The sequence below is a fragment of the Silene latifolia genome, chromosome 7 (genome assembly GCF_048544455.1).
Source record: "Silene latifolia isolate original U9 population chromosome 7, ASM4854445v1, whole genome shotgun sequence".
NCBI lineage: Eukaryota > Viridiplantae > Streptophyta > Magnoliopsida > Caryophyllales > Caryophyllaceae > Silene > Silene latifolia.
The window spans coordinates 19,135,855-19,160,307 of record NC_133532.1 but is presented as its reverse complement, the minus strand read 5'-3'; the positions used below and the strand labels follow the sequence as shown (position 1 = coordinate 19,160,307).

General features: G+C 37.2%; 3 protein-coding genes across 4 annotated transcripts; 1 reads left to right on the top strand and 2 right to left on the bottom strand.

Annotated features, from left to right (window-relative positions):
* The first annotated feature begins 2,787 nt into the window (after positions 1-2,787).
* On the top strand, positions 2,788-10,942 carry LOC141591875 (phosphatidylinositol/phosphatidylcholine transfer protein SFH9-like). The gene is made up of 13 exons (XM_074412365.1): positions 2,788-3,496; positions 5,426-5,525; positions 6,573-6,839; positions 6,943-7,020; positions 7,111-7,212; positions 7,307-7,356; positions 7,458-7,551; positions 7,652-7,741; positions 7,839-7,922; positions 8,984-9,068; positions 9,318-9,721; positions 9,823-9,897; positions 10,496-10,942. The coding sequence occupies exons 1-13, from the start codon at positions 3,180-3,182 to the stop codon at positions 10,565-10,567; spliced, it is 1,818 nt and encodes a 605-aa protein (XP_074268466.1). The 5' UTR covers positions 2,788-3,179; the 3' UTR covers positions 10,568-10,942.
* A 164-nt stretch (positions 10,943-11,106) lies between these two features.
* Positions 11,107-13,459, bottom strand: LOC141591876 (UDP-glycosyltransferase 87A1-like). The gene is made up of 2 exons (XM_074412366.1): positions 12,883-13,459; positions 11,107-12,198 (listed from the first exon to the last, which is right to left on the bottom strand). Exons 1-2 carry the CDS (start codon positions 13,394-13,396, stop codon positions 11,333-11,335), a joined length of 1,380 nt encoding a protein of 459 aa, XP_074268467.1. The 5' UTR covers positions 13,397-13,459; the 3' UTR covers positions 11,107-11,332.
* Positions 13,460-15,902: 2,443 nt separating this feature from the next.
* LOC141591874 (putative transporter C405.03c) lies at positions 15,903-20,508 on the bottom strand. Of its 2 annotated transcripts, none has more exons than XM_074412363.1 (4): positions 20,294-20,508; positions 19,069-19,763; positions 18,442-18,859; positions 15,903-16,579 (listed from the first exon to the last, which is right to left on the bottom strand). In XM_074412363.1, exons 2-4 carry the CDS (start codon positions 19,633-19,635, stop codon positions 16,272-16,274), a joined length of 1,293 nt encoding a protein of 430 aa, XP_074268464.1. In that variant the 5' UTR covers positions 19,636-19,763; positions 20,294-20,508; the 3' UTR covers positions 15,903-16,271. The 2 variants fall into 2 exon arrangements, with proteins under 2 accessions (XP_074268464.1, XP_074268465.1); XM_074412364.1 differs by having other exon boundaries at positions 19,069-19,708; positions 20,294-20,398.
* Between the last annotated feature and the right edge of the window lie 3,945 nt (positions 20,509-24,453).

Sequence of the window (24,453 nt, the reverse complement as noted above, 5' to 3'; positions counted from 1 at the left end):
AATAACTCCGAAAATAACGGGGTGTTACAATAATTGTATGATTGGTACCTTTTGGAAGTTGATGGTGATTATGTAATTTAACAATGATTGTAATATTTTAATGATTATAATTTATTATTATTATTATTATTATTATTATTATTATTATTATTATTATTTGGTGAGGATGATTATAATTTATTATTAATATTATGAAGGTTTGACTTTTTTGAATTCTATTTTTTTTTTGTTTTTAAATAAAATATAAGAGACCGGTTTTAGTTCAAAACAGGTTTCAAAGATAATATCAAAGAGACCGGTTTTAGTCCATAACAGGTCTCAAAGACAATATCAAAGAAACCGGTTTTGGCCAATAACAGGTGTCTCACTCACCTATCAAAGAAACCAGTTTGTTGTGACAACCGGTTTCTTTGATATATCAAAGAAACCGGTTTAAATAACCGGTCTCTTAGGCTAAGACACCTATGAGCTAGAGACCGGTTATAAACCGGTTTCTTATAGCTTTTTTAACCGGTTTCTTTGCCATTTTTTGTAGTAGTGTTATTTGATGCTAAGTTAATATAAGTAAAGTCTTTAAAATAAGCACTTTTATTTTTTACCCTCTTTTTCTAACCTTTTGGCATATTCATATGTTATTGAAACTTTCCATTGCATATAATTTTTATTAATCATTTGCATTTGTGAGAAAAATAAAGTTATATCATACATAAGATTTGTGTTTTATTTGGTATTGTTGAAATAACTTTTATTGATGTCAATTTGTATTTCTCACCTTGATTTATTTTTGCAGATGGAATGGTACAATTTTCTTATTATTGCAAAGTTGGATTGTTCAGTTAATTACGTTATACATAAGGTATTTTCTACGAGTTTTGTTTGTGTAATTTATATAAGCTTATTGTAAAATGCACAGTTTTTTGTAATTTACCCACTAATATCGCTTTGTGGTAGATTTATTTTATACTATCTTGATGTAAACCCTCTTACAAGATTAATGAATTATCGTTAAATGTATGTTTGTTTCTTATTCTATTTTTGTAGGTGATGCTTCCTTTGTCTTCTCATAATATTAACATAGTGTGTTAAAAAAAACTACATGGGAAATGTGTAGGCAACAGAAGGATTTAGTTGAACAAAAACTTGATATCCGTCCTTGAACCATGTTCTAATTATATTAAAACTTATTTGGTACGTAATTGTCTCACTTGATATAAAAACAAAACATTTTTAGTTTTTAATTCGAATTTAGAGGATCTTAGTAAATTGTTTTTTTTTTATAACTCTGTTTTTGTAAAAAAAAAAAAAAAAAAAGTACAATATAGTTAAAATGCTACTTAAAACATCTAATTTTAATTCACATGCCATTTTTATATTGGTTAATATTAAGGCTACATCAGACTTATTTATAAAAATTCTTCATAAGGTTTACTAATATTTTTTGATGGAAATCATAATACCGATCATGATTTAAATTATAAAAATTAAATAACAATTTACTCTTATCATTTAAATCGTACAATTTGTCCATCTAACTCTTCATTAACCATAGAGATAGTAGTTAAAAGGTCTTATATGTAGTAAATAAAAAGTCTAATAATTTGGATTATAAAGCTACTAATAATATTTTTTAGTGGAAACCATAAGATCATGTACTAAATTACAAAAATAAACTAAGAATTTACTCTCATTATTTAAAATTTTAAATCGTAAAATTTATCCATATAATTCCTCGTTAGTAATAAAGATAGTAGCTAAAAGGTCTTATATGTGGTAAATGAAAAATCCAATAACTTGGATTATAAAGCTTCACAATTTCTCATATTGTTACTTTTGATTTATTTCAAAACCATCTTAAATATTGTAATTAACACACTTGCGAAAAAGTGAAAAATAAGGTGTATATGTGCTTGTGATTCAAACGTTCATAGTCTTCTTAAAAGTACTCCATATTTCTATCTTTTAAGATTTTAAAATTTTAAACATTTAATAAGTTGTATAGTTAGTTTTGTAATTAAGATGATGCTTATTTAATTTTAATTTTAACTTTAACTAACTCAATTTGCAGATTATTGATTGTGAGGAGGCTATTAAAAATTGGAGATTACATGTTTGGATCTAAATGTGAAAAACGAAAACATATTTTTTACTCTTTTAGTTGGCTTACAAAGCATCACCATTCATCATCGGCGAGATTCTCTATTTTACATGTATATTTTTGATAAAAAGTATAGATTTTGAGGAAAAGTTAAATTAATAGTATCTATTTAACTTTCTTAAAAAAAACCTATCAGATATGTAACCGCGATCTTGGAGTGCTTTGTTTATCGACCTAACGACGCAGCCATTTTTAGCTTAATTATTTATGACGTACATCATAAATACATAAAAATAACAAATTTGTAAAAAATTAAACAAACATTTATAGTTATAAAATTAGCTACATTAAATTGTTGACTACAAAATATTCATGAATAATATTAACATGTATTAAAATATATGGAAATAAAATTCAAATTAAAACTTCTATCTATATTACTATGATCATGAAAAATAATGTAAAAGAAATAAATATTTACAAATGTTTGGTTTATAGCTTTTTTATTTTATATTTTAGTTAAAGATGGACGTCAACAAAAGCAAATAAATGGAATAAATAGAACAAGTCCGTGATTTTCACGGGTACAAAACTAGTTACTATCTAAAAAATCCGAAAAAGAAAGGTATGTCGACAAGGTAGTAGGAACTAGGAAGCTCTTTCCCTCTTCTTGATCATTTTTTTTTACCGTTGAGAGAATTTTCCAAGTGGCGTGTTGTGCTACATCATTTTCATAATTATTCCCTTCCTCCATCAATATTCCTTTTTCCCTCTTCTTTTTACACTGTATATACAACTTCTCCCCTTTCTTGTTACCTACTTAAATTTCACGCGTTTCTTTTTCCACCTAATTAATTATTCACATTTCCTACATCTTGTGTGTAACTCAAGTAAACCTCAAAACTTTTCCCTAAATCTACGATCTACTTAATCATCACTTCAATTTTTATTCAATTTGTTCAATTTTGATCAATTAGCTTAATTTTGATCGTGAATTGTGTTAAAATCACTTCAATTCTTATTCAATTTGTTTAAATTTGATCAATTAGCTTGATTTTGATCGTGAAGTTGAGCTAATTAAGCGATGAAATTGGAGGAAATGATGTTAGCGCAAGAATTGGGGAGAAAATCGGAGATAGAAGTTTGGGAGGATGAGTCGGTGAGGCGGAGGAGGACGAGGATTAGGAGTTTGAAGAAAAAGGCGGTGAATGCGTCGACGAAGATTGCGCATGGACTTAGGAAGAAGCGCGGTAAGCGGATTGCTGATTGTATGTTTGCGGCGATTGCTGTTGAGGATGTTAGGGATGAGAAAGAGGAGGAGGCTGTTAATGTTTTTCGTCGAGTTTTGGATGATAGGGATTTGCTTCCGCTTCATCTTGATGATTATCATACAATGCTCAGGTTAGTTTGTTTTAATATTGGTTCTTGTAGCTGTGGTAATTTAATGTTGTTTGTTCATTTGCAAATGTTGATGTTGATACTGTGATGCGGAAGCTACTACTCCATAGGAATTACTCCGTCCATTCCACTTTTATTGTGTACTTTCTATTTTGGGAATGATTTACGAAATATTGGTAAAAGACTAGGGGAATATGAGTAGTTTACCTATTTGACATACTAAATTTAGAAAGAAGACGATTAATTTGGAATACATTTTGGAGAAAACAGACAATAAAAGTGGAATAAGGGAAGTACTAATTAGAGAAATGAGAGCAATGGTGATCTTAATGATCGTGGCATATGGTAGACTTGTAGCTATGATTTTTTGTATTGATCAGCTGGTTATCCCTTGTCCCGGTCATTTGTTGTCCTTTTCCATATTGGGTGTTTAAGTCAATTGTTGTCACTTCTATTTTAAGAATGAACTTGATGAGCAAGTTGATCATTCTCACCCAATTTGTTCCACTTGTCATTTAGTAATTGGCTCTTTACTCTTTCCTTGGTCTTTGTGCCAAAACCAATGGATAACAATTGACCGGGACGGAGGGAGTATTTGATATTGTTTGTTCATTTACAAATGTTGATATTGGTGATGCGGAAACTAATACTCCATATGAATTACCAAGTAGAGAATGGAAGTAGTGTTGATCTGAATGATGAGCACTAATCGTGGCATATGGTAGAAAACTGCCCATTATACATCATTACCCCTAGTACCCATGGCAGACCCAAGATTGGGAGACGGGAGCACCGAACAAATAAAAGACAAAACATAGAATGAAATCAAGTACAGTGAGAATCAAAACGAAATACAAAACGAGTAGAGTGAGGATCAAAGCATTAAAGACCAAAGGAGAATAAAATCATCCAAGCTTGAATTTTCAATACAAAACTTCCGCAAATCGTCAACTTCCTCCCATAAACCCTAAAAAATACTCTATAAGAATATAATAAAGCCTCGTCTCTGAAATTGGGGATCTTAAAGTATAAATTACAACTTTCGAAAACCAAAAATGAAAGACAAAAAGAAGGAGCCTTCAACGATTTGGTCGGGCGTAACATTACACCCTACTTGTCCTAGTTAGGCAGGACGCTCCTCAATTGTGTTGTGTCGGCAGTAACTTACGAGGGATGATGTCCAGTTCCCGCTTGATAGATCTTGGGAATGATAATTTGGTTCCAGTGGTCCGAACTCGTTCCATTTCCGCTCCTAGTCCTTCTTCGTGCTTAGATGTTGTACCTAAGTCATTATCTAAGGAAAAAGGGCAACAATACAACTCAAAAAGCACTTGACAAAGGAATAAATGACAGTCAAAGCAATTTGAGCAAAATGCGGGAATCAAGGCCACTTTGGTGACAAAGAGGGCCTAAGGGTTCATAATGAGTCGAAGGAGTAAAATAAGTAGACATCACCCGTCAGCCGTCAGTTATTCTTTACCTTTACAGTACTCGGTTTATCAGTTCCAATTTATTGCAATAGTCAAAGTGAACTTCTCTGCATGGTATTGTAAGCTTAGAAGACCTCGTTACAGAATATAGAGCACTGACTTACTGTATGTGATGTTATGGCATGATACGAAGATAACGGGTAGTTTCTCTATGTTACGGCTTATTACTCTCACCAACGAACTCCTTTAGGTTTTTTTAGACATTAAAGTTTAGAAGTAGGACGCCTACTTGTTGCTTACGCAGTTATCGGTCTGATTAATGTTCACTGAAGAATGACCTTCCACCTAAACCTACATTGCAACACAGAATATCGCATTCAGGAATCTGCTAGTAAATGGAGTATAAAATTTCTCACTCTCAGTAATAAGTACTATCCACTAGTAGAAAAAACTTCCATTTTTCATTGAAAGTTTCCTCTAAAAAAATGTCATCTTCATGCAGATTCTTGAAAGCAAGGAAGTTTGACCTTGATAAAACTGTCCATATGTGGGAAGAAATGATCAATTGGAGGAAAGAAAATGGTGTAGATACAATTATACAGGTAAAATTGTCCGAGAAGCAAAAATTAGTCAACGTGAGAATTTAGCATTACCTATGAATAAGTGATGTAACATCTGAGGATTGTTTTGAGATTAGGTTTGTAGGTTCAGTTGAGAACTGCTAGCTAAGTTTTCATTATCAACTCAAAAGTAAAATCGGCACCAAGTAATATACTTTACCATGGATGCTTCCCGGAGAAAATTTGAAATTTCATGTATAATAATGACTATTTTATGTCAAGGACAAACTTAATTCAACCAATCATGCTTCCAAGACATGTGAATTGAAAGAAATTAAGCTTTTAAGCAAGGTGCCTGACTGATTGTCATGTGATTAGTCCATTCTATGACCTTTCTGAAGCCACCTTGTATACTTGATAGGTCTTAGGTGACTCTTTGCTATCACAAGGAGATGAAACGTGACACATTAACTTATCATTATTTCAATATAAATGCTATGTTTCAGTTGACTATCATCATGTGGAGAAAATTTGACTCTATTTGAGATGTGCGTAAGTGCTGGAACAAAGACTTCATATTTATGAAGAAATATGACAGAGAACTCATACCTCCGTTACTTCCCAGAGATACTGAAATTTCTCTTTGTCCTCATCAGATGTCATGTTCATGTTAGTATGTTGTATGAATGCATATTATTTGGCTTTTTTACGTAATCAAAATATGAAACGCTTTCTTCTATGCGAGTTGATAGATCATTCAGAGCAGTTTGTGTAATAGTTCTTCTGTGGCCTTTTATTTAAGGCCTTTTTTTTGTTTTGCAACAACCCATGCTTTTATCTTGCTGTTTATCACTGTATTATTAATATTTTGCCCTATTCTCTTGTACAGTCCTTCTAGACTATGAAATGCCAGAATGTTCTTCTGTTTGTTCTGTCCGATTTGCATTACATGGTATTTCTCTGTTGCACATAGTTTCGACTAATGTCCGATTAATATTTAGTGTCCAGTCATACAGGCAAATCTGTTGTTCTCTTGGCCTACAAAATTTATCATCTTTATGTATTCAGTTACAAGGTTGGTCTGTGTAGGATTTTAACTATGATGAATATGAAGAAGTACAACGATTTTATCCACACGGCTATCATGGTGTAGATAAAGAAGGACGGCCACTGTATATTGAGCGACTTGGCAAAGCGGAGCCTAGCAAGCTTATGAACGTGACTACAGTGGAGCGCTTTCTACGATATCATATACAAGGATTTGAAAAGGCGTTTGCTGAGAAATTTCCTGCTTGTTCCATCGCTGCCAAGAAACACATTGATTCGACAACGACGATATTGGACGTTCATGGAGTGGTATGAGATTAGGAGTGATTTTTTTTTTGTTGCAGCTAAAATTCATTCCCGAATGCAGCATCTTTCATGTCCTAAATTCATGTGATTGTTGTGATTTTTTTAGAATTGGATGAATTTTGGAAAGGTTGCTCATGAACTTATAATGCGCATGCAAAAGATTGATGGTGACAATTATCCTGAGGTACTTTGTTCAAACCCTTCAGAAATTTGATGCTATGATTCTTAATCATTTTCTCATTCATTTTAACTCCCATCTAATTTATAAACGCAGACGTTGCATCAGATGTTTATTATCAATGCCGGATCTGGATTCAAGATGGTGTGGAGTACTGTGAAGAGCTTTCTGGATCCAAGGACTACCTCAAAAATACATGTATGTACTCTGCCTAGTCTGCTATATACTTCTGCTGTAGATTTTATGGAGATGTAACCAAGTTCTTAAACTCTTGTTACTAAACCTGTGACAGGTTTTAGGCAGTAAATCATTTGGGAAGTTGACAGAGTCCGTAGACCCAAGGTTAGAATTTTTTTTCTCCCTCACATTGTTCTTGCTGGCCAGGCAGGATAAATGAATTAATGCTGGCTTCAGAAGCTGATTTTTGCATCTTACTCATGCAGCCAATTACCAGCTTTTATGGGTGGAACTTGCTCCTGCCCTGACGGGTGCCTTAAGTATCAGAAAGGACCATGGAATAATCCAGATATCATGAAAGTAATTTGCCTTCTGCAGTGAAAACTTTGTGATTACGTCTTTGTGTGGAACTCATAGAATTTAGTGATGTGGATGACAAAATACTTGTTTTGTCCTGCAGGTCGTTCATGCTCAAGAGACCATGTTTATGAGGAGAACTTCTAGTATTTCTGACTACTATGATCTCAAAACCAATTTGCTTTCCCAGAAGGTATGATGCATAATTGCATATTAATTGTTTTGCTGCTCAACTCGCAGTTTACCTGTATCTTTGTTTATATTTTTGAAATGATTTCTGCTTTGCACAGGTTATGAGCAGTGATTTGTTTCCTGAGATGGTTTCTGACCTACATGTGGGACAACTTGCCAACAAAACGGCATTAGTGGTTAAAGTAAGTTTCTTTCGAACCCCAACCCCCTCCCACACACACAGAGACGCACACAAAAATTGTAAAAATTAAACAGCGGAAAAAAACAAAACAAAAAAAAGCGAAAAATGGGGCTGCGCAATTGAAACTGGAAGAAGAGAGTCAAAAGACCAAGAAATTGTTTGCCCGTTTTAGATCTGCTTAATATCTTGATCAGCATTGGAAGTCGATTATATGATGCAGCTCTCTTATGGAAGTCCAGTGTACAGCATCGACTGAATTGCTGGCCCTTTCCCCAGTAAATGCCGCAAGTAGTTCTAAATTGCTACACGACTCATTTCTCTCAATTTGACACTGTTAATAGCTACTCCGTATTAATCTTTCAGACATAGCACGATTTGCAAAATCGTGGAAATAGGCTGGGTCAGTATTTCAGTAAAATCACCAAACTACCGGCTAAGAGCCTTCAAAACTCCATCCAGTAGCACCAAATCCTTCATCTATACTCAGTGGCGGACCTAGAGCTTTTCGTATGGGAGTGCACAGTTGGAAAAAAAAAATCGAATAATATAACAAAATGATTAAATATTAAAGAACACGCCCAAAAAAATGTACAAATACTAAAAGAAATTACATAATGCATAATTACAGACTATGGAAGATAGATTTTAAAAAGAAATTGTGTTTAAGAAGAGTTGAACACGCGACTTCCTACTTCAAAAGGTCTATTCTATCCGCTGGGCCACTTTGTCTATAGTTTTCATTATAGCGCACAAATTCTATATAGCATTACTTAACTTGCTTTTTACGAAAAAAAAAATATTTCACCAACCAAGGGTGCGCACGTGGGGTGCTGTGCGCACCCCTGGGTCCGCCACTATCTATACTGTTACACACTCAATAACATTATTCTTAATGCCTCTCTAAATTAGTTGTGTTACTTACCTAGTTACCTTATGACGGAGGCGTACACTTATTCCACATGGATATGCAGTTGTCTATGCCAATCTACCATTGACCAATCAAAGTTTCGAAAGCTTTAAAAATTGGAAGTATTTACTAATTTATTATCATCTTTATTTTAGGGAAGGGAAGGTGAATCTTCATCTATTAGTAATCTGGCAGAGGCAGAAACTGATCGTGCCGCTTTTAGAGATGCTTCTTTGACAAGTATGTGATAATTGGCATTTTATATTTCTTCCTTACCCTCTTACGTAGTCAGAATTACTGAGTTCAACTAAAAGCATGTTCCGAGTTTATTGAAGTCTGTGACCTTTATTTGGCGACTCTCTTTGGGGTCACTAGTACACTACTTATGAGAGGAATTCGTGTTGATGATGTCAGTAGACTCTCTGTGGATAGTATTAGAATGTTAAACATTGTTCTCATTTGACCAAGGTTATCAAACAATGTCAACAGATCATGCTTTTGGAGGGAGCGTATTAGCAACTCCTCGGACTGGTACATCTCAAGTTAGATGTTTCTTGGCTGGTTTCCTATTCAAGCTTTTTGCATGTCTGCATATCGTGTTTGGGAAATTTTGGGGGCTTACATTTGAAGAGAAGGAGCTAAAACAGCAGCTTAAGCCTGTTATCAACCTAATGACTAGGAAGGCAGGGCCAGATTCCAAGGTTCAAAATATTCCTCAGAAAGTTGATGATAATTTGCTTAATCCATGTTGGGAAAGGCTTCAGCATTTGGAGCAACTAGTTTCTGACCTTGTAAATAAACCGTCAAGAATCCCTTCAGATAAAGAGGATACAATCACCGAGTCTTTGAATAGGATTAAAGGCATAGAGTATGACCTGCAAAAGACAAAGAAGGTTTATCCTCCTTATTTTTGTTTATGACCACTATGAAGCTGTGTAACGTAGTAAAGCCAAAGTTTGTGAGCTAAGTGGTTTTGTTTAATTCCCTTTATCAGGCCTTATTTGCAACTGCGTCAAAGCAAGTAGAGCTTGCCGAGACGCTGGAATGTTTGAAGGAAAGTAACATTCAAGTAAGTTCCCTTCACTTTAGTTACCCCTGTGATTCCCTATATTTTATGAGAGCATCTGTTCAATTCCCTTGGATTTTTTTTTTTTAAAAAAAAATTGTGGGGGAGGTTGGGACTTGGGGTTGGGGATCTCTCCAACATAGTTATGGTAGTTGTTACCTATAACAGCTATATTACCCCCAATACGGTTTAAGGGCTCGTGGTACCCCTTTGTTAATAATACAAAAGCAGTTTTTGGATGACCAATAATGAAAATTGTGTCGAGCATCTGGTTGAATTACAGTAACTTCACAATAAAATGAAGCACATCTAGTTTAGTGAGCCATATTGCGAAATTCAATCAGAATCCAGGAGCAAAGAATAGTGATTCTTTGGTTGCTTTTGTAAATGGAAACACGCCTATAAACCCTGAGATTGGGAAAATCTACCAAGACATGGAGGGTTGCGTCAAATCCGTCAATATGTCTTTACACTTTTAAAAACGTCATCTGGCCTCCAGATTTTTTGACATTTATCTGTCATTCCTAGCATAAGAGATTTCGTTTGTTTTGGGATTACTATTTGAAATGCACATACTGAGATCAAACCATGTGTGAATCAGGGTCCAACCACCTGTTGGAGGAGGAATTACAAATCTGCCCCCCTTCTGCACACTGGTAGCAGTATGGAATGAATATCACACAGTTCGGACACTCAGGACATAATTTTTGTGATAACCTTAAGTCTCACTTCTATACCATGCTTCCAACATTGATTCTGCTGACATCTGCAAATTCTTACGGGAGGTATCTTTCACGCTACTTCTAACTCTAGTTGCTGCTTCAGCGGCAATTGTCTTCTCTACTCCATCGAGCTGTTTTCACTTTTCAGGGTGGAAATGTCAGTTTTGTATGTGAATAGCTTACTAGATTTTGCCGTTGTGCATATGATAGGAAATAACTTATATATATAAATCGGAGTATATGTCCTAAGAACCTCAGAATGTATTATCAGAAATTCAGAATGCTGCAATATACTAATATGAGATATACCATTTTATACTTGAGCATCAAATGTCCCTCAATTACTCATGTACATCATTGTGTTGCGTAAAACTCGGCCACTTTCAACATAGCTTCGATGAGTTTGAATTTAGTCGATTAAATCAAGTCTATATAGCACCAGTGCATTCGATTACATAGATAAACAGTGTTCATTTGTGGGCGTAAAACTCGGTCACTTCACGTTATATTCGAATTGCAAGGAACCATTGAAAGTTGAAACAGTAGCAACCAACAATGGCATTAATGCCGCAAATTCTTATATGAGATAGTTTCACAGTAAAATAGACAATTACGATACATTTATTACCGACAGTGAGACGAGACAAAGGAAGTGCCCTTCAATTGTACTCTCAGCATTTAACAAGAATAATGTTGTATGACAAAGGGCCGTGTTATCAAATGCTGTTGACGAAAGATGCAAGATCAGACGCAGCTGAACCTCCATCTTCAACTGCCCGTTTGAAAGTATCACTCGCATTTTTAGCTCGTACAACCATCTCTTTGCGCTCATCACTTTCCGAGTCCATGAATTTCCTAACAAGGGCAGCTACTTCTTGCCTAGTAAGCATCTTTTCCGGCACAACACCATTCTTCATGACCCTCCAACCAATCTTCAAATCATTCACTATTAGCTTACTATTAGGGATTTGGTCCCAGAATATTGGACAAGTCAGCATTGGTACACCCGCGTAAATGCCTTCACTGGTAGAATTCCACCCACAGTGTGTCCAAAACCCGCCTATTGAAGGATGACACAATACCTTCAATTGATCACACCAGGGCACCAATAACCCTGTCTCATCAACACCGTCTTTGAACTGAGAACTATCACCCCGAGTTACCCATAAGAATCGTACACCACTTTCTTTGACACCCTCAACAAACTCCTTTGTTTGATCACTTGAAACCGAAAGGAAACTTCCTTGTGAGATGTACAAGACAGAGTATTTAGGTTGCAAATCTAACCATTGGAAGTAACTATTGTTGTCGATGATGGTGTTTTGTTTGAGGTTGAAGTACGGTATCATTGGGCCAATGTGGTATACCGGGATTCCAAGTTTAGCTTTTAGACAATCTAACACAGGTGCTTCAAATTCATAAATTGAAGAGAACACGACATATTGTGCATTTTTGAGAGCTGATATCGATTCAAGGACTCCGCGGTAGACCTTGTTACCATTTCCATGGAAAATTGTTGGCATATCTGCAATAGTGGTTGGAGCAAGTCCTGGAATGTAGTCCACCACTTCATCTCCTCTTTCTAACAGGAGTACAATACATTATGTCAACTATTCTTAGTAATAATAATAATAAAACCGACAATACATTATTCCTTCGTCTCATTCATTTGTTTACCTTTTGGGATAGTCTTTCGTGTACTCCTAAATTTTTTCCCTTTCGAAAATGTATCCTATTTTCTTATAAAAAAAGGAAAAACTTTAACTGTCAATAACTCTTGCTTACAAGTTACAAGTTCAGAATACGATAAAACTTTTTTTTTCAAATTGACCGTCTTTTTTAGAGGTCTTCAGTTTAAAAAAGAATTCACCGTCGTCTCAACTCGTAGTCGGGAATTATGGTCGGTCAAAGTTTATTCGTTAAAATAGTTTTGACCAACCATAACAATAGGTTACAAGTTTAAAAAGCGGTGATTTTTTTTTTTTTCAAATACAACGCCTTAACGAGATAATTGGTTTGAAAAAAAAAATTACCGTTTTCTGAACTCGTAACATATAATTATCGTCGGTCAAAGTTTTTTTTAAAAATCGAGGGGTACACCTTAAAAAACGAAAAAGTTTAGGGGTACATAAGAGAATATCCCTTACCTAATAGAATATCCCTTACCTTCTTTATTCGGGGAGGGGTATTTCAATCAAGATAAACAAAAGATTAATACGGAGTTGAAGGAACTCGGGAATAATTAAGATCGCGAGTGGGATATTACCTGAGACATCAAGAGGGAAATGACCATGCTTAATCAGCAAATCAAAGTGAACAAAAACAGTAGCAAAGGAAGCTGACACAGTAAAAAAAGCTGCCACCGGAATATTCCTCCGGTTACCGACGCTGACAGCCCAATAAAGATACGAGTCGTAGATAATAAACGAAGCTGGGGGTTGGAGCCGATCCAGAAGCCGGTCAAAGGGGTCCTCGAGCTTGGTAAGGACAGCTTCAAAGAAACCAGGGAAGTCAGCTGCTCGGCCGTGCTCAGAAGGGATTACTTGAGGGAGAGCGGAAAAGCGGAGGTTAGGTGGCGGTGGTGGGTTGGAGTCGGAGCTGAGTAAACCGAGCCATTCCTCAGTGACGACGAAAGTAATGAGGAGGTCGTTGGGGTTGGTTAGGAGAAGGAGTTTGCAGAGGTTTAGCATTGGGTTAATGTGGCCTCTTCCTGGGGAGGGCATTGCTACCAGGTGACGGGCCGGTAGCGGTGGTGGTTGTTGATTATGGTTGATCTCCATGATTGGTGGAAGAGGAAGTGGGAACTTTGTGTAGCAATAATGGAGCAAGAGAAGTCAAAGTTCAGGTGTATATATATCCACGGTTGTCAGAATCCCGATTCGATCTTATGATTCTATGATTTTACGATCCAAAAATGCTTGACCGATCACAGATTCTACGATTCTATCAGGTTTGTAGAATCTTACGATTCTATCTATTTGAAATTTTCTAGAGGTACAATCATAATACGATTCTATGATCTTACGATTCTACGATTCGACTCCAGAATAAACATATTAAAATATATTTTTATATAATGACATCGTAAAGTCTAAATTTCATGTAAGTTGTAGAAACATGTTCATGAAATAATACTAAACTCATTAACTATCGATATTTTGTGTATAAATAAGTGTTTTGATCTTCAATTATATATTTTTACCAAATAAAAAACTATATTTAGTTAATTTGTAGAATCCTACGATTCTACCGATTCGATCATACCCTCTCCATCGATTCAAAGTAAACATTGTATATATCAAAGTTGATGGTGTGAGTGAGGGGCTCCAAATGTCTCCTCTAACCACATTTTTTTTTTTTTTTGTATAGTCTGGTTTTGAGTTGGGCAGGAAGATGTCAAAAACTAAGTGCTCATGGGTAAACCTAAGTTTTTTTGTTTTGTTTTTTTTTTTTTGTCAGAATGAAAAAGATCGCTTTCTTAGGCTATAGACATAGCTATAGCATGAGCGATCCTAATAATACATCGAACAGTAGCTAAGATAAAAAACAAACCATAAATCTAATAAAACTAAAACCGTCTCATGACAAAAGAGACGCCAAGTGACAAGCTGGTAAGATGATGTAGAAAGGCCACGAGCCGCTTCGTCCAAACCATCAGCAATACTAACAACTTCCATAAGCCAACGAGACGAGCCAGATGCACTTACGCCACAAGAGCGTAGAAAGAAAGGAGGAAGAACGAGCTGAACAAGCTTGTCTTCAGTGGAGAGGAATCTCCTACACCGTGGCGATCGGTCCCAACAGTCCAAAGATCAACAACTCAAGAAAGGAAGTAAGGTGGTAAGAAAGGCAAGAGAGCTCCCCCTGACCAACCGTCCATCAATTACTACCAACGACGCCTTTGACAGGCCATTATTCCATATAGCATAACTAATCCTAACAGATAGTCTCCCATAAAGGGAGGTTATTTGGAGAAAAAAGACCAAAATAAAGCAAAAAGACGACATTAGAATTGTGAAAGACCACCCCATCCAAACCACCCAACACCAAAGACCAACCCAAACCCACACAATCCATCCGACACACCCACACAAAAACACACAAAAACCAACTAGTGTCCAAGACGACTGGATCAACACTCCGAAACAAAAGCAGAAACAAACCAACAAAACCTCCAGCTCCACCCTCAACCAAAAGAAAGACGGACCGAGCCCCACAACCAAAAGACGGACCAAGCCACCATCAAAACCGAGTCAGACCGACGGTGCCAAAAGGTGGCCAAACTAGAAAGACCCAACAAACAGCAAACAAACTAACAAACGACACCCATTTCACCAAGCAGATCTTCCCAGGACCACTGCCTTGCATGCAAAAGCCAACCAATCCTAACACAAAGCACAAAAGAGACAAAGGACCGAAAGATGGGGGAAATGGGGGAATCATCAATCGGTCCTAAACCGACCCGAAGAACAAAGGGCAAAGACACAAAAAACAAAGGTTAAAGACCGATAGATGGGGGGAAATGGGGGGATCACCTATCGATCCCTAACCGACCCAACGAGCTATGCTCATGGACACCACAAAGAAATCGGAAAAAACCGACATAAACTTGAAACAAAAGGGGATCACCCCTGGGCTGCATGCAAGGTCATCTGTGACAGGACGAGGAAACGAAGGGACAGGAGCCCAAGTTTGCAGCGACAAACACCGGAAAAACGATTAACAGAGGTACACCGACCAGAAAAGAACACCACCTTAGAGACCAACGCCAACACAGGGATCGACGATAACGACGGCAGAAACACAAGGACCAATGAGCAGGAAGAAGGAGGGAGGCCGGAGAATCACGCCGATCGGAGCTACGGGTCGAAAAAAGTCAGATCCCAAGAAAATGGGCAGAAATTGATTAAAAGTGTGTTAATTTGTACGGAAGTGAGGGTCGCCGGAGATGGGCTAAGAAAGCCGCGTCTCCGACGAAAGGATTGAAGGAGAGGGAGAGTAGATGGGTGGGTGGCGGCTGAAGTGGAGCAAAGTTTAGGTTTTTTTGGAGGGGATTTTCAGAGAGAAAATGTAGAGAGAAGAGTTAGAGAGAGAGAGAGAGAGATGAATTAAGATATTTCCTCTATCTGTCGCACAAATTTTATAGTCAGTTGTCTAAAAAAACAAAAAAAAAATTCTTAGTCAAAATACGCACAATGAGCTCTTTCCCTATTTTAAAATAAAATTTCGTACGAGCATTTGCTAGAACATACACACTAGCGTGAGTGTGTCGAGAAGTCGAGAACATAGACAAAAATTATTCACATAATATTTTTCCTGATAAATTCGGACATTATCCCAAAAAACTACATGGGCGTCCATCACCTAAGTTGTTGAAGTGTGTTACAAAATTACAAAGATCATAGTATACAAGAGTGATGCACCGGAATCTAAAATGACCATTTCAACACGATTCAGGTGCTGGTCCCATCTTGGCTATATCACAATCAGGTGCTTCAGTGACAATGCAAAGACGCAAGAATTAGCTTGTTTAGCTGATGGAGCGATTTGGTGCAGGTTGTAAGTCTTTTGACAATCAGACAAAATAAACCATTCCAATGCGCTCACCAAGTAGAACAAGTTATGAATATCTGTTTGCGGAAAACAGGACAAAAGCTACAATAGAGCATTGTTGTCTTCGGGAACAGACTGCCTATGACTTTCATCATAACTTGTGTGTTCTAGTTCCATGGAAGCTTCTTTTGTCCGACTGAAGAGTTCAGAAGGGATATTTATACCGACAAACCCAGCCATGACTGCTGCAGCACCAATGTAGTTCATCAAATTAGGAGCATGGCCAGTCAATGTATCAACTACAGCTGCTAGAGGGACCTGAATAGTGAGACCGGCTGTTGCAACTGTTGTCGTTGTCAAAAGTACAGCTTTAGCCCACAAGTAATCGCTCAGAACATTGTCAAGTAATCCTGAAACAGAATGCAGATTTGTTATGTTTCTTTTTGGGGTAATTGCAGCCATGGGATTAATTTTTTTGAATTTTATATTGACGGGGTTTGAACCCAAGTAATACCCACCCCCTCAACGGCTTTAACAGCTAAACTAACACACGTATGCACATTAGTAATGTCAAATAGATATTCTATGTATAGTTCTTTAGCTGCGCGAACTTGATGAATGAGCATTAGTTCATCAGAAGACGATGCATATTTTCCCTTCTCAATAACAATTACTGGGTTACTCTAACCAGTGTCCATCTTAAGAGCAGATCTATTGCAACCCTAAAGTTGGCAGGGTCTTGCAAAAGGATGATACCTCACATTTGATTAGTCTAGATTAGAAGATAACCTTTGTTTTCGACCCGCATGAAAAACATTTAGAACAGCTTTTTCCACTCAGTTCCAACCATGACTTGCCTAGGATTTAACCTTGCTAGATATTTCCTCTTTAGACATGAAAAATGATTTTGACTAAGACAATATATCATCACAAGAAATCCTCTGTATCCTAGTACCTTAAAACACACGTATCAAACCTAATATCACCTATTACTCATTCTAAATCTTTATCTTTCTTTATCTTACGGCTGCTCGCCTTTTTCCCTCCACCCTTGACACTTATTGATGTTAGTCAGCTAGGTTAGTGTCGGATCGTAAGGATTTAAAGCAAGGTACTGAGTCTCCGTTTGAAACTTCATCTCTTAAACGGTTGTTGCAGCCTGACTTAAACCTTTATAATTAGGTCGTGAACTCGTGATGTGGTAACTAGTCCCGATATCATACCATGCAGTAAAGAGAAGAAAGGGTTCTGTCTTCGGTTTAAAATCTAATATTTTCTGATTGAAGGTATCCAATCATTATGGTGCAACTACCCAATCCCTTTCCTCCAGTGACCACTAAGTGAAATCTCTTTCCAAAAAGAGCAGATCGTTTAAGAGCTATAGAGCAAACTTAGCGGCAGGCCTTACAGAATTAATCATTAAAACACTACGCAGAAAAAAAGCTTTGCAGAGCAGACAACAGACATCCAAGTTAGCTCCAAGTCATCCAAGATTTTACCAAGCAACTAGACGAAGACTGTAAGCTCTACCAACACTTAACCTCACAATTAATTGATTCTCGCTGTTATTTTTGGATAATCTAGAATTTCCAAATCAATCAGAAATTAAGGATTAGACAGAGTAGATCAATTTCTGGTGTCACACAAGCCTAAAGACTTTATTATTTGATGATCATAATATTCCAAAGAATCATCCAAAAGAAATTTAATCACAACATTGTCTACCATGCGCTTGCTATCCAATATAGATTCAATCTCATCAGCTCCTAAACAGATCCAAATGTAACCCAATAGGCCCAATTCCACTTCCTTGGATATTTCCCTTTCTGTTCCTCCCCTATCTTCTTTCCTAGGACCTCTTCCCTACTTTCTAATGCCCCAGGAATTTTCAAGCTAGGTAGGTTAGGATGTTGAGGATGAGACGCGAATGATGCAAATGTATGATAAAGTAGTGAATAAGTTAACGAATGCATACGTCATGCCTTTCCAACAATTTGTAACTCCTTGTCAGGCAGTAAAATAACCAGCAATACACACGAGTCACCCATGAGCACTAACGATCAATTCTTACCAAATATAAAAAAGTCACCAATATCTTGAAAACCGCATTAGAATTAGATAATGTAAAACCATTCAAATAATAGAGCAGCTAATTTCCAAATTTTAAAGTTAATATTAGCATAACACGCGGTTTTACATTAACATCAGCGTAATCCGGATTTATACAACTATGCAAGTATATATGTTAAAAGAAGATGGCTTAGATACATACCTTTGCCAACTATTAATCCAGCCTGCTTCCACGTAAATTCAGTAAGAGACTCCAGCTTTGTGAAAAGTAACAGAAGCACCACAGGAAGGAAAATGATCATGTTGAAAAATCCCAGGAATCCTAGAAATTGTGCCATACTCACTTGACCACTTTCCTCATCATCAGGTAATTTCTTGCGGATAAGTGTTATATATACAGCGTAAAAACAAGCCGAAGCTAAAGCCAGAATATCTCCGAGGACAGGATTGGAGCTTATTGCACTTAATCCAGTTTCAGAGTCACCCAAGCTAACAATGACTGTTCCTCCCATGCAGAGAAGTACACCTACGAGCTTCAACCAAGTGAATTTTTCACCCAAAAATGCTAAAGAGAGCATGAAGGTGAAAAGGCTTGAAGAAGTACTCAAAATCGTATTTGACTGCAGAAATTACACAAAAAAAAATCCATAGTTTTATATTCAAAACTAAAATGAACTGAAGTCTAAATAATTAAAGAAAGATGTACAAAAACTAATATGAGACAGATTCACATGTGAGACAAAGGATTACAAAAAGATTTTGGTTGGTCTGACATTTGTGACTGTCTCATACAAGATTCACGGTTAAAGATGAGGGGATCGCTTCTTACTGTGACTGATGTATACTTGAGTGAAAGGTTAAAGGTCAGCTGTGCGAAAAACCAGAATGGGCATATCAGTAGGCTAACTTTTGCTATCCTAGATCGTGTCCATCGCCCCTTTGTATCCAGTTCCAAATCATCATCAGCTCTGTCTTCATGAGCCGGAACCTTTTCCACCTCATCTAATCCAATCGCTGCATTAAGATCATGCTCTTCAAAGTTTTGACCGAGTTCTCTTTGATCAATACTTACACTATGACTACTACTATCAACTGCCCCATCTAAATCACCCTTTGCAAGAAAGGTGACCTCCTCAGAATGTTCCAAGTCTTGCAAGCCTATGCGTTTTTCACTCCGCCAAAAGCACAATTTCCCGCCATAATCCTCCAAATAACGGGTAATTTCCACAAGAGGAATATAGATCACAAACAATGAGTTGCAAATATAAGTAATGAGGAAAGGAGAGATTCCTTCATCCACAACAGACTGAACCACATAGCTAGCAGCAATCCAAATTCCCGCGACAGCAACGATATATATTAAACCTAAAATCCATTTCCAACTAAAACTTCTCATAATCCACTGCAACTATGTTCAGGTTTTACCCACTTCTAATTGCATCACCCAAATCTTCTAATTTCAAATAAACCTAGAAATATCCCAAAACATCTATGATTATCTCAACAAAAGGATCCACACAGTGCCTGCATTACACCAAAAAAAAATATATATATATATAATCTGCCAAAAAAAAAGACTCAAAACCTCAAATTTAATTAAAATCAGCATAAATTATAAGCAAAAAAAAGTTCTTAAGAGTCTAAGAAGAATAATGAAGCTACAATTTTCAATTTGAACAAATACCCAGATAATTAAATGACGCAAAACTAAGAATAAAGCATAAACAGCCCTTGAAGCAATACTCCCTCCGTTCGGTTTGATTCCATACATTTCATTAAAATACACCCCACATATATTAAACAAACGTATGGAATCAAACCGAACAGACGGAGTATAATAATAATAATAATAATAATAATAATAATAATAATAATAATAATAATAATAATAATGGTAAGTGCATAAAGATCATTTTTTTTGTATCATAATGAAATTGACAAGAAACCCACAAAATATTATGATAAACTGATGCAAATTAGAGGAATTCATGGTGAATTTAGATAAATAAATTAAGGTTTTTAGAGATGATTGGGTGTAGAAGAAGGGATCATACCTTAATTTGTGGTTCAATAAGAACAAGTTGTATTGACTTGAAGGGACCCTCTCACGAAATCTTGGGATTAATCAAGATTTTATTGGAATTATTAACAAATCAAATAATTCCGGAGGAGGAGAATGGGAGGGAATAGGCAACTCTCAACGATGGTGGTAAGCTGACAAAATTGACGCCCGATCCGAATAACCCGACTCGAACCCGATTTAACACCCGAACTTAAGATCTGAGCTTGACCTAAAATTTGATTTGACCCGACCCATTATAATCCGACCTGAATGTGTTATTGTTGCAAACGGATTATTATCCATGAATAACTTAATAATAGCTGACCCGAAATGACCCGAACCCGAAGTAACCCGACCCGACCCGATCCAAAACCAGGAAACCCGAAATTGACCCGACTCGGTTGACTCGTTTGCGAGGTTTATTTGTATGATAAATTAATAACTAATTTTGTTGCATGTGAAATACACCGAGTGAAGCCATATTTAAGATAGTGTTTACTGGCACAACATGTTTTAGGTATATGGGGAGCAGACAAGCAAAATGTAACCATTCTCATCGATGGAGCTTCTTAACTTTATCCAACAATAGAGAGATTTGTCGACAAACCTTTAAAATAGTGGACAAACCTCTCTATGAACCTGTAACACCCCCTTCATACCCGGGCAAGGTAATTAGGAAATGTTACCGGCTCGGTTTCCCGAGGCAGTGAAATCGGAATAACAATTAAGAAACTTTATTAAATAAATAACGGAGTTTAGTTATTACAAACAAAAACTAATGAATAAATGAACTCGTCTATGACTATGTCATCTACCTAGTGACTATGTACTCGACTCCAAAGTCCGTAGCACGGCCCGAAACCCGATCACGTCAACAAGCAAACCTGTACTTAACCTGCTCCCCATATGATCGGGAATATCATATGGATCGACACAGGCCACCCTGGAAAATAGGTGACAATTACACAGACAGACAAACGTTAGTTTCAATAAATAAATAAAGTGTGACTCAACTCAAAGTGTGTGAGTATGCAACATGACCATGATATGAATAACATGCTATCAAACAACCACCACCACGGTACCGGGACACGCCCAGACATACCGACAACCACACCGGTACCGGACACGCCTGGACATACCAACAACCACAAACAGTGCACGGACACGCCCGGACGTCACGGGTTCGGGCCAACCGGATCCCCGCGTACGTTGTTGTGTCTCAACCACATGAGTCCCTCCGTAACTCAAACCATTAATGTGCACATCCCTCTTGGAGTGGGAAGCTCCAAGAGGCGACTCGAGCGTGAGACGGTCTCCCAACCGCCTCACGTTTCCATAACAACAAGTAAGCCACCAAGTCCTCCGACAAACAAGACAATACAATAAGTGCAGGATACTTTATAACATGCCAATTACCGACTCATTCAATGCAAATGAATGACATGTGACTCATTTAACAATTAGACAAATTATTGAAATTGAGTAGGACAAACCTACATTTAGCAAATCTCCATATGCAATCCGGCTAATAATAATCTTTCACATAAGCCGTCACCTAAATATAATAATTAAATATATTTAATTATTAACTAATCTAATTAAATTATACTCCCTCCCATCCACTCTTTTCTTCCCCTTTGAAGTGGGCACGGGGATTAAGGGTGAGGAGTATAATATTGATAAATTGATAAAGATATGAGTGGGGTTTGGTAATTGGAGAGAGGTATGAATAATTAGGATTAAATATTAATAAAGGAGATAGGTGGAGTTTGGTTATTGGAGAGAGGTAAGAATAATTAGAATTAAATATTAATAAAGGATATGGTGGGGTTTGATGAGTGGAGAGAGGTAGGAGTATAATATTAATAAAAACTTTACCAAAAAGGAAAGGGGAAGAAAACCTGAATAATTCGTTTTAGGAAATAGGGAAGAAAAGAGTGGATTAGAGGGAGTAATACATAATTAATTAAATAATAAAACTCGTCTTAAGGCTACCCCAAAACCTAACTCAAATACACCACCACCTACCACCCTTCACACCACTGTGACCTACCTCACTCCGGCCACCACTCGAGCCACCACACAGCCCACGGGTCCGCCACCCCGACAACAACCGCAACAACAACAACAAGCAACAACAACCAACCGCCACCTTACTGCCGCCTGTCACCACCGTGGTCCCCCCACAGTGGTCCCCCCTTAACCACGATGGACCCAGCTAACCTGGGCACCCACCACGGCGCCCCAACCAGCCCTACAACACTCACGGCCCCAACCACAACACCAACTCGAACCCCCCCCCCCTTTAACACCTAAAACCGCCTCCTATAACCACCTAGCCCACCTGAACCAAAATGGTCCAAGGGCTGTCCATTTTTGTTCGAATCTAGACAGAAAATTGCAAGGCATTTCGGTGAGTATAATTGCATGATTTTTAAGAGAAAATGAATCGTAACCCGGTCCAACATCAATCCGCCTTGTGCAATTAAATCTGGCCGAAAATACTTGGCACTTGACAGCCATTTTTTGTAAGGTAAAAGGGTGAGTAAATTGTAAGATTTCAAAGGACAATGACATCACATGGTCCCTTTATTGTCTCCAAAAGAAGCCATGACAAATTAAGGAGAAATGAAGAACAAGGACAACAACTCAAGGCCACAAAAAAGCTGCTCACCAGCCGTGTATATGCAGCCAAGGGTGTCCTTATTTTGGACCCATTTGTTTAGTTTTTGTGTGTAAAATATCTCCTTGTACTTTTATCCATTTATGCTTTCAATTTTAGCCATTAGATTGGCTTTTAGTTGTGTGGTTAGGATGTAACTTGAGCATCTATATAAGGAGCTCAATTCACTTGTAAAATCAGATTATGAGAATGAATATATGAGAGGTTTTGAAAACCCTTAAGTCCTTTGCTTAGTGCTTGGACAATCCCATCTTTGCTTAGTGCGAGAGAACCTCCATTTGCTTAGTGCTTTGGATCAGAGTTGAGTCCATGCTTCGTGATCTTGGACGAAACTACTCCTAGGTTTAAAATTACTTTGTGATCTTGTTTAAGTCATATCCTTTTATCTTTCATTTTATGTTGCACAAATAAACCCTCCAAAACAGACCCCAAACCGAAACAGTACAAACACATGAAAACTGCCTGATTCAATGGTGATTAAACAGTCCGCCTGACTGTTTATTTCGGTCTTGTATTGTGTCGTTTATTAGATGGGTTTGTTCTTGGTCGTGGCTCCGCCCCCCTTTCTCGTTTGCTCATGCTAACATGAGGGTGAGGACAAGCCAAGCCATTTCCAGCACCGTCCTATCCTTAGCCCGGTTTTAGGTCTCTTTTTATGTTAGTTTTGTGTCATTTGCAAAGGTCTCGAATTATGTTGCAAATTGTTGCTGTTTTGTGTAGAGGTGGCAAACGGGTCAATCGGATCAGTTTCGGTTCGGGTTCTTTCGGATCGGGTTATTTCGGTTTATCTTTTTTTTTTCGATTTCAGTTCGGTTCAATTCAGGTTGGATTCAGTTTTCACTTTTAATCGGTTGCAGATATTTCGGGTTGGTTCAGGTTCGAGTTGGGTCAATATCGGTGCAAATAAGGTTCGAGTCGGGTCAATATCAGAGCAGATGAGATTCGAGTCAGGTCATAATCGGATCGGATGTCAAGGGATTAGGTCTTTATTCAAAAGATTGGATATAATACGAATAATTTTTTTTAAAAAAGTAATTAATAATGTTGTTTTGCATAACTACGATATAATATTAATTCATTGACGTTAAACTGGTGACACTCATGTACAAAAAGACACCCTAAATGTGACGCCTAGGTACATTCAGGTCATTTCGGGTTTCAATGTTGGGTTTCTGTCATCAATGTACGGGTTGAAATCGGTTCAGGTATATATCGGTTCGGATTAAAACAATTCAGGTTGAAACAGTTCAGGTTCATTCGATCTTGGGTATATTTCGGATATTACAAATTCGGTTCGATTTCGAATCAATTCAGGTCGATTCAGGTTTCGGGGTGAAGTTCAGTTATACCTTTCGGGTGTACGGTCAGGTGTCGCTTCGGGTATTTTCGATCGGTTTTTCGGGTTCGGTATACTTTTGCCAGGTCTAGATTTGTGGCCTGATTTGGGCTGATTACGGACCACCTCA

What these genes read in the sequence shown, in the direction of transcription:
- LOC141591875 (XM_074412365.1), top strand. Translation starts at nt 3,180, where the DNA reads ATGAAATTGGAGGAAATGATGTTAGCGCAAGAATTGGGGAGAAAATCG. An exon ending in ATAATCCAGATATCATGAAA is followed by an intron (nt 7,552 to 7,651) that starts GTAATTTGCCTT and finishes TTTGTCCTGCAG; the next exon opens with GTCGTTCATGCTCAAGAGAC. An exon ending in TGAAGGAAAGTAACATTCAA is followed by an intron (nt 9,898 to 10,495) that starts GTAAGTTCCCTT and finishes TGTGTGAATCAG; the next exon opens with GGTCCAACCACCTGTTGGAG.
- LOC141591876 (XM_074412366.1), bottom strand. Translation starts at nt 13,396, where the DNA reads ATGGAGATCAACCATAATCAACAACCACCACCGCTACCGGCCCGTCAC. An exon ending in TTTCCCTCTTGATGTCTCAG is followed by an intron (nt 12,199 to 12,882) that starts GTAATATCCCAC and finishes TACTCCTGTTAG; the next exon opens with AAAGAGGAGATGAAGTGGTG.
- LOC141591874 (XM_074412363.1), bottom strand. Translation starts at nt 19,635, where the DNA reads ATGAGAAGTTTTAGTTGGAAATGGATTTTAGGTTTAATATATATCGTT. An exon ending in TCAAGTATACATCAGTCACA is followed by an intron (nt 18,860 to 19,068) that starts GTAAGAAGCGAT and finishes TAATTTCTGCAG; the next exon opens with TCAAATACGATTTTGAGTAC. An exon ending in TGGATTAATAGTTGGCAAAG is followed by an intron (nt 16,580 to 18,441) that starts GTATGTATCTAA and finishes ATTCTGTTTCAG; the next exon opens with GATTACTTGACAATGTTCTG.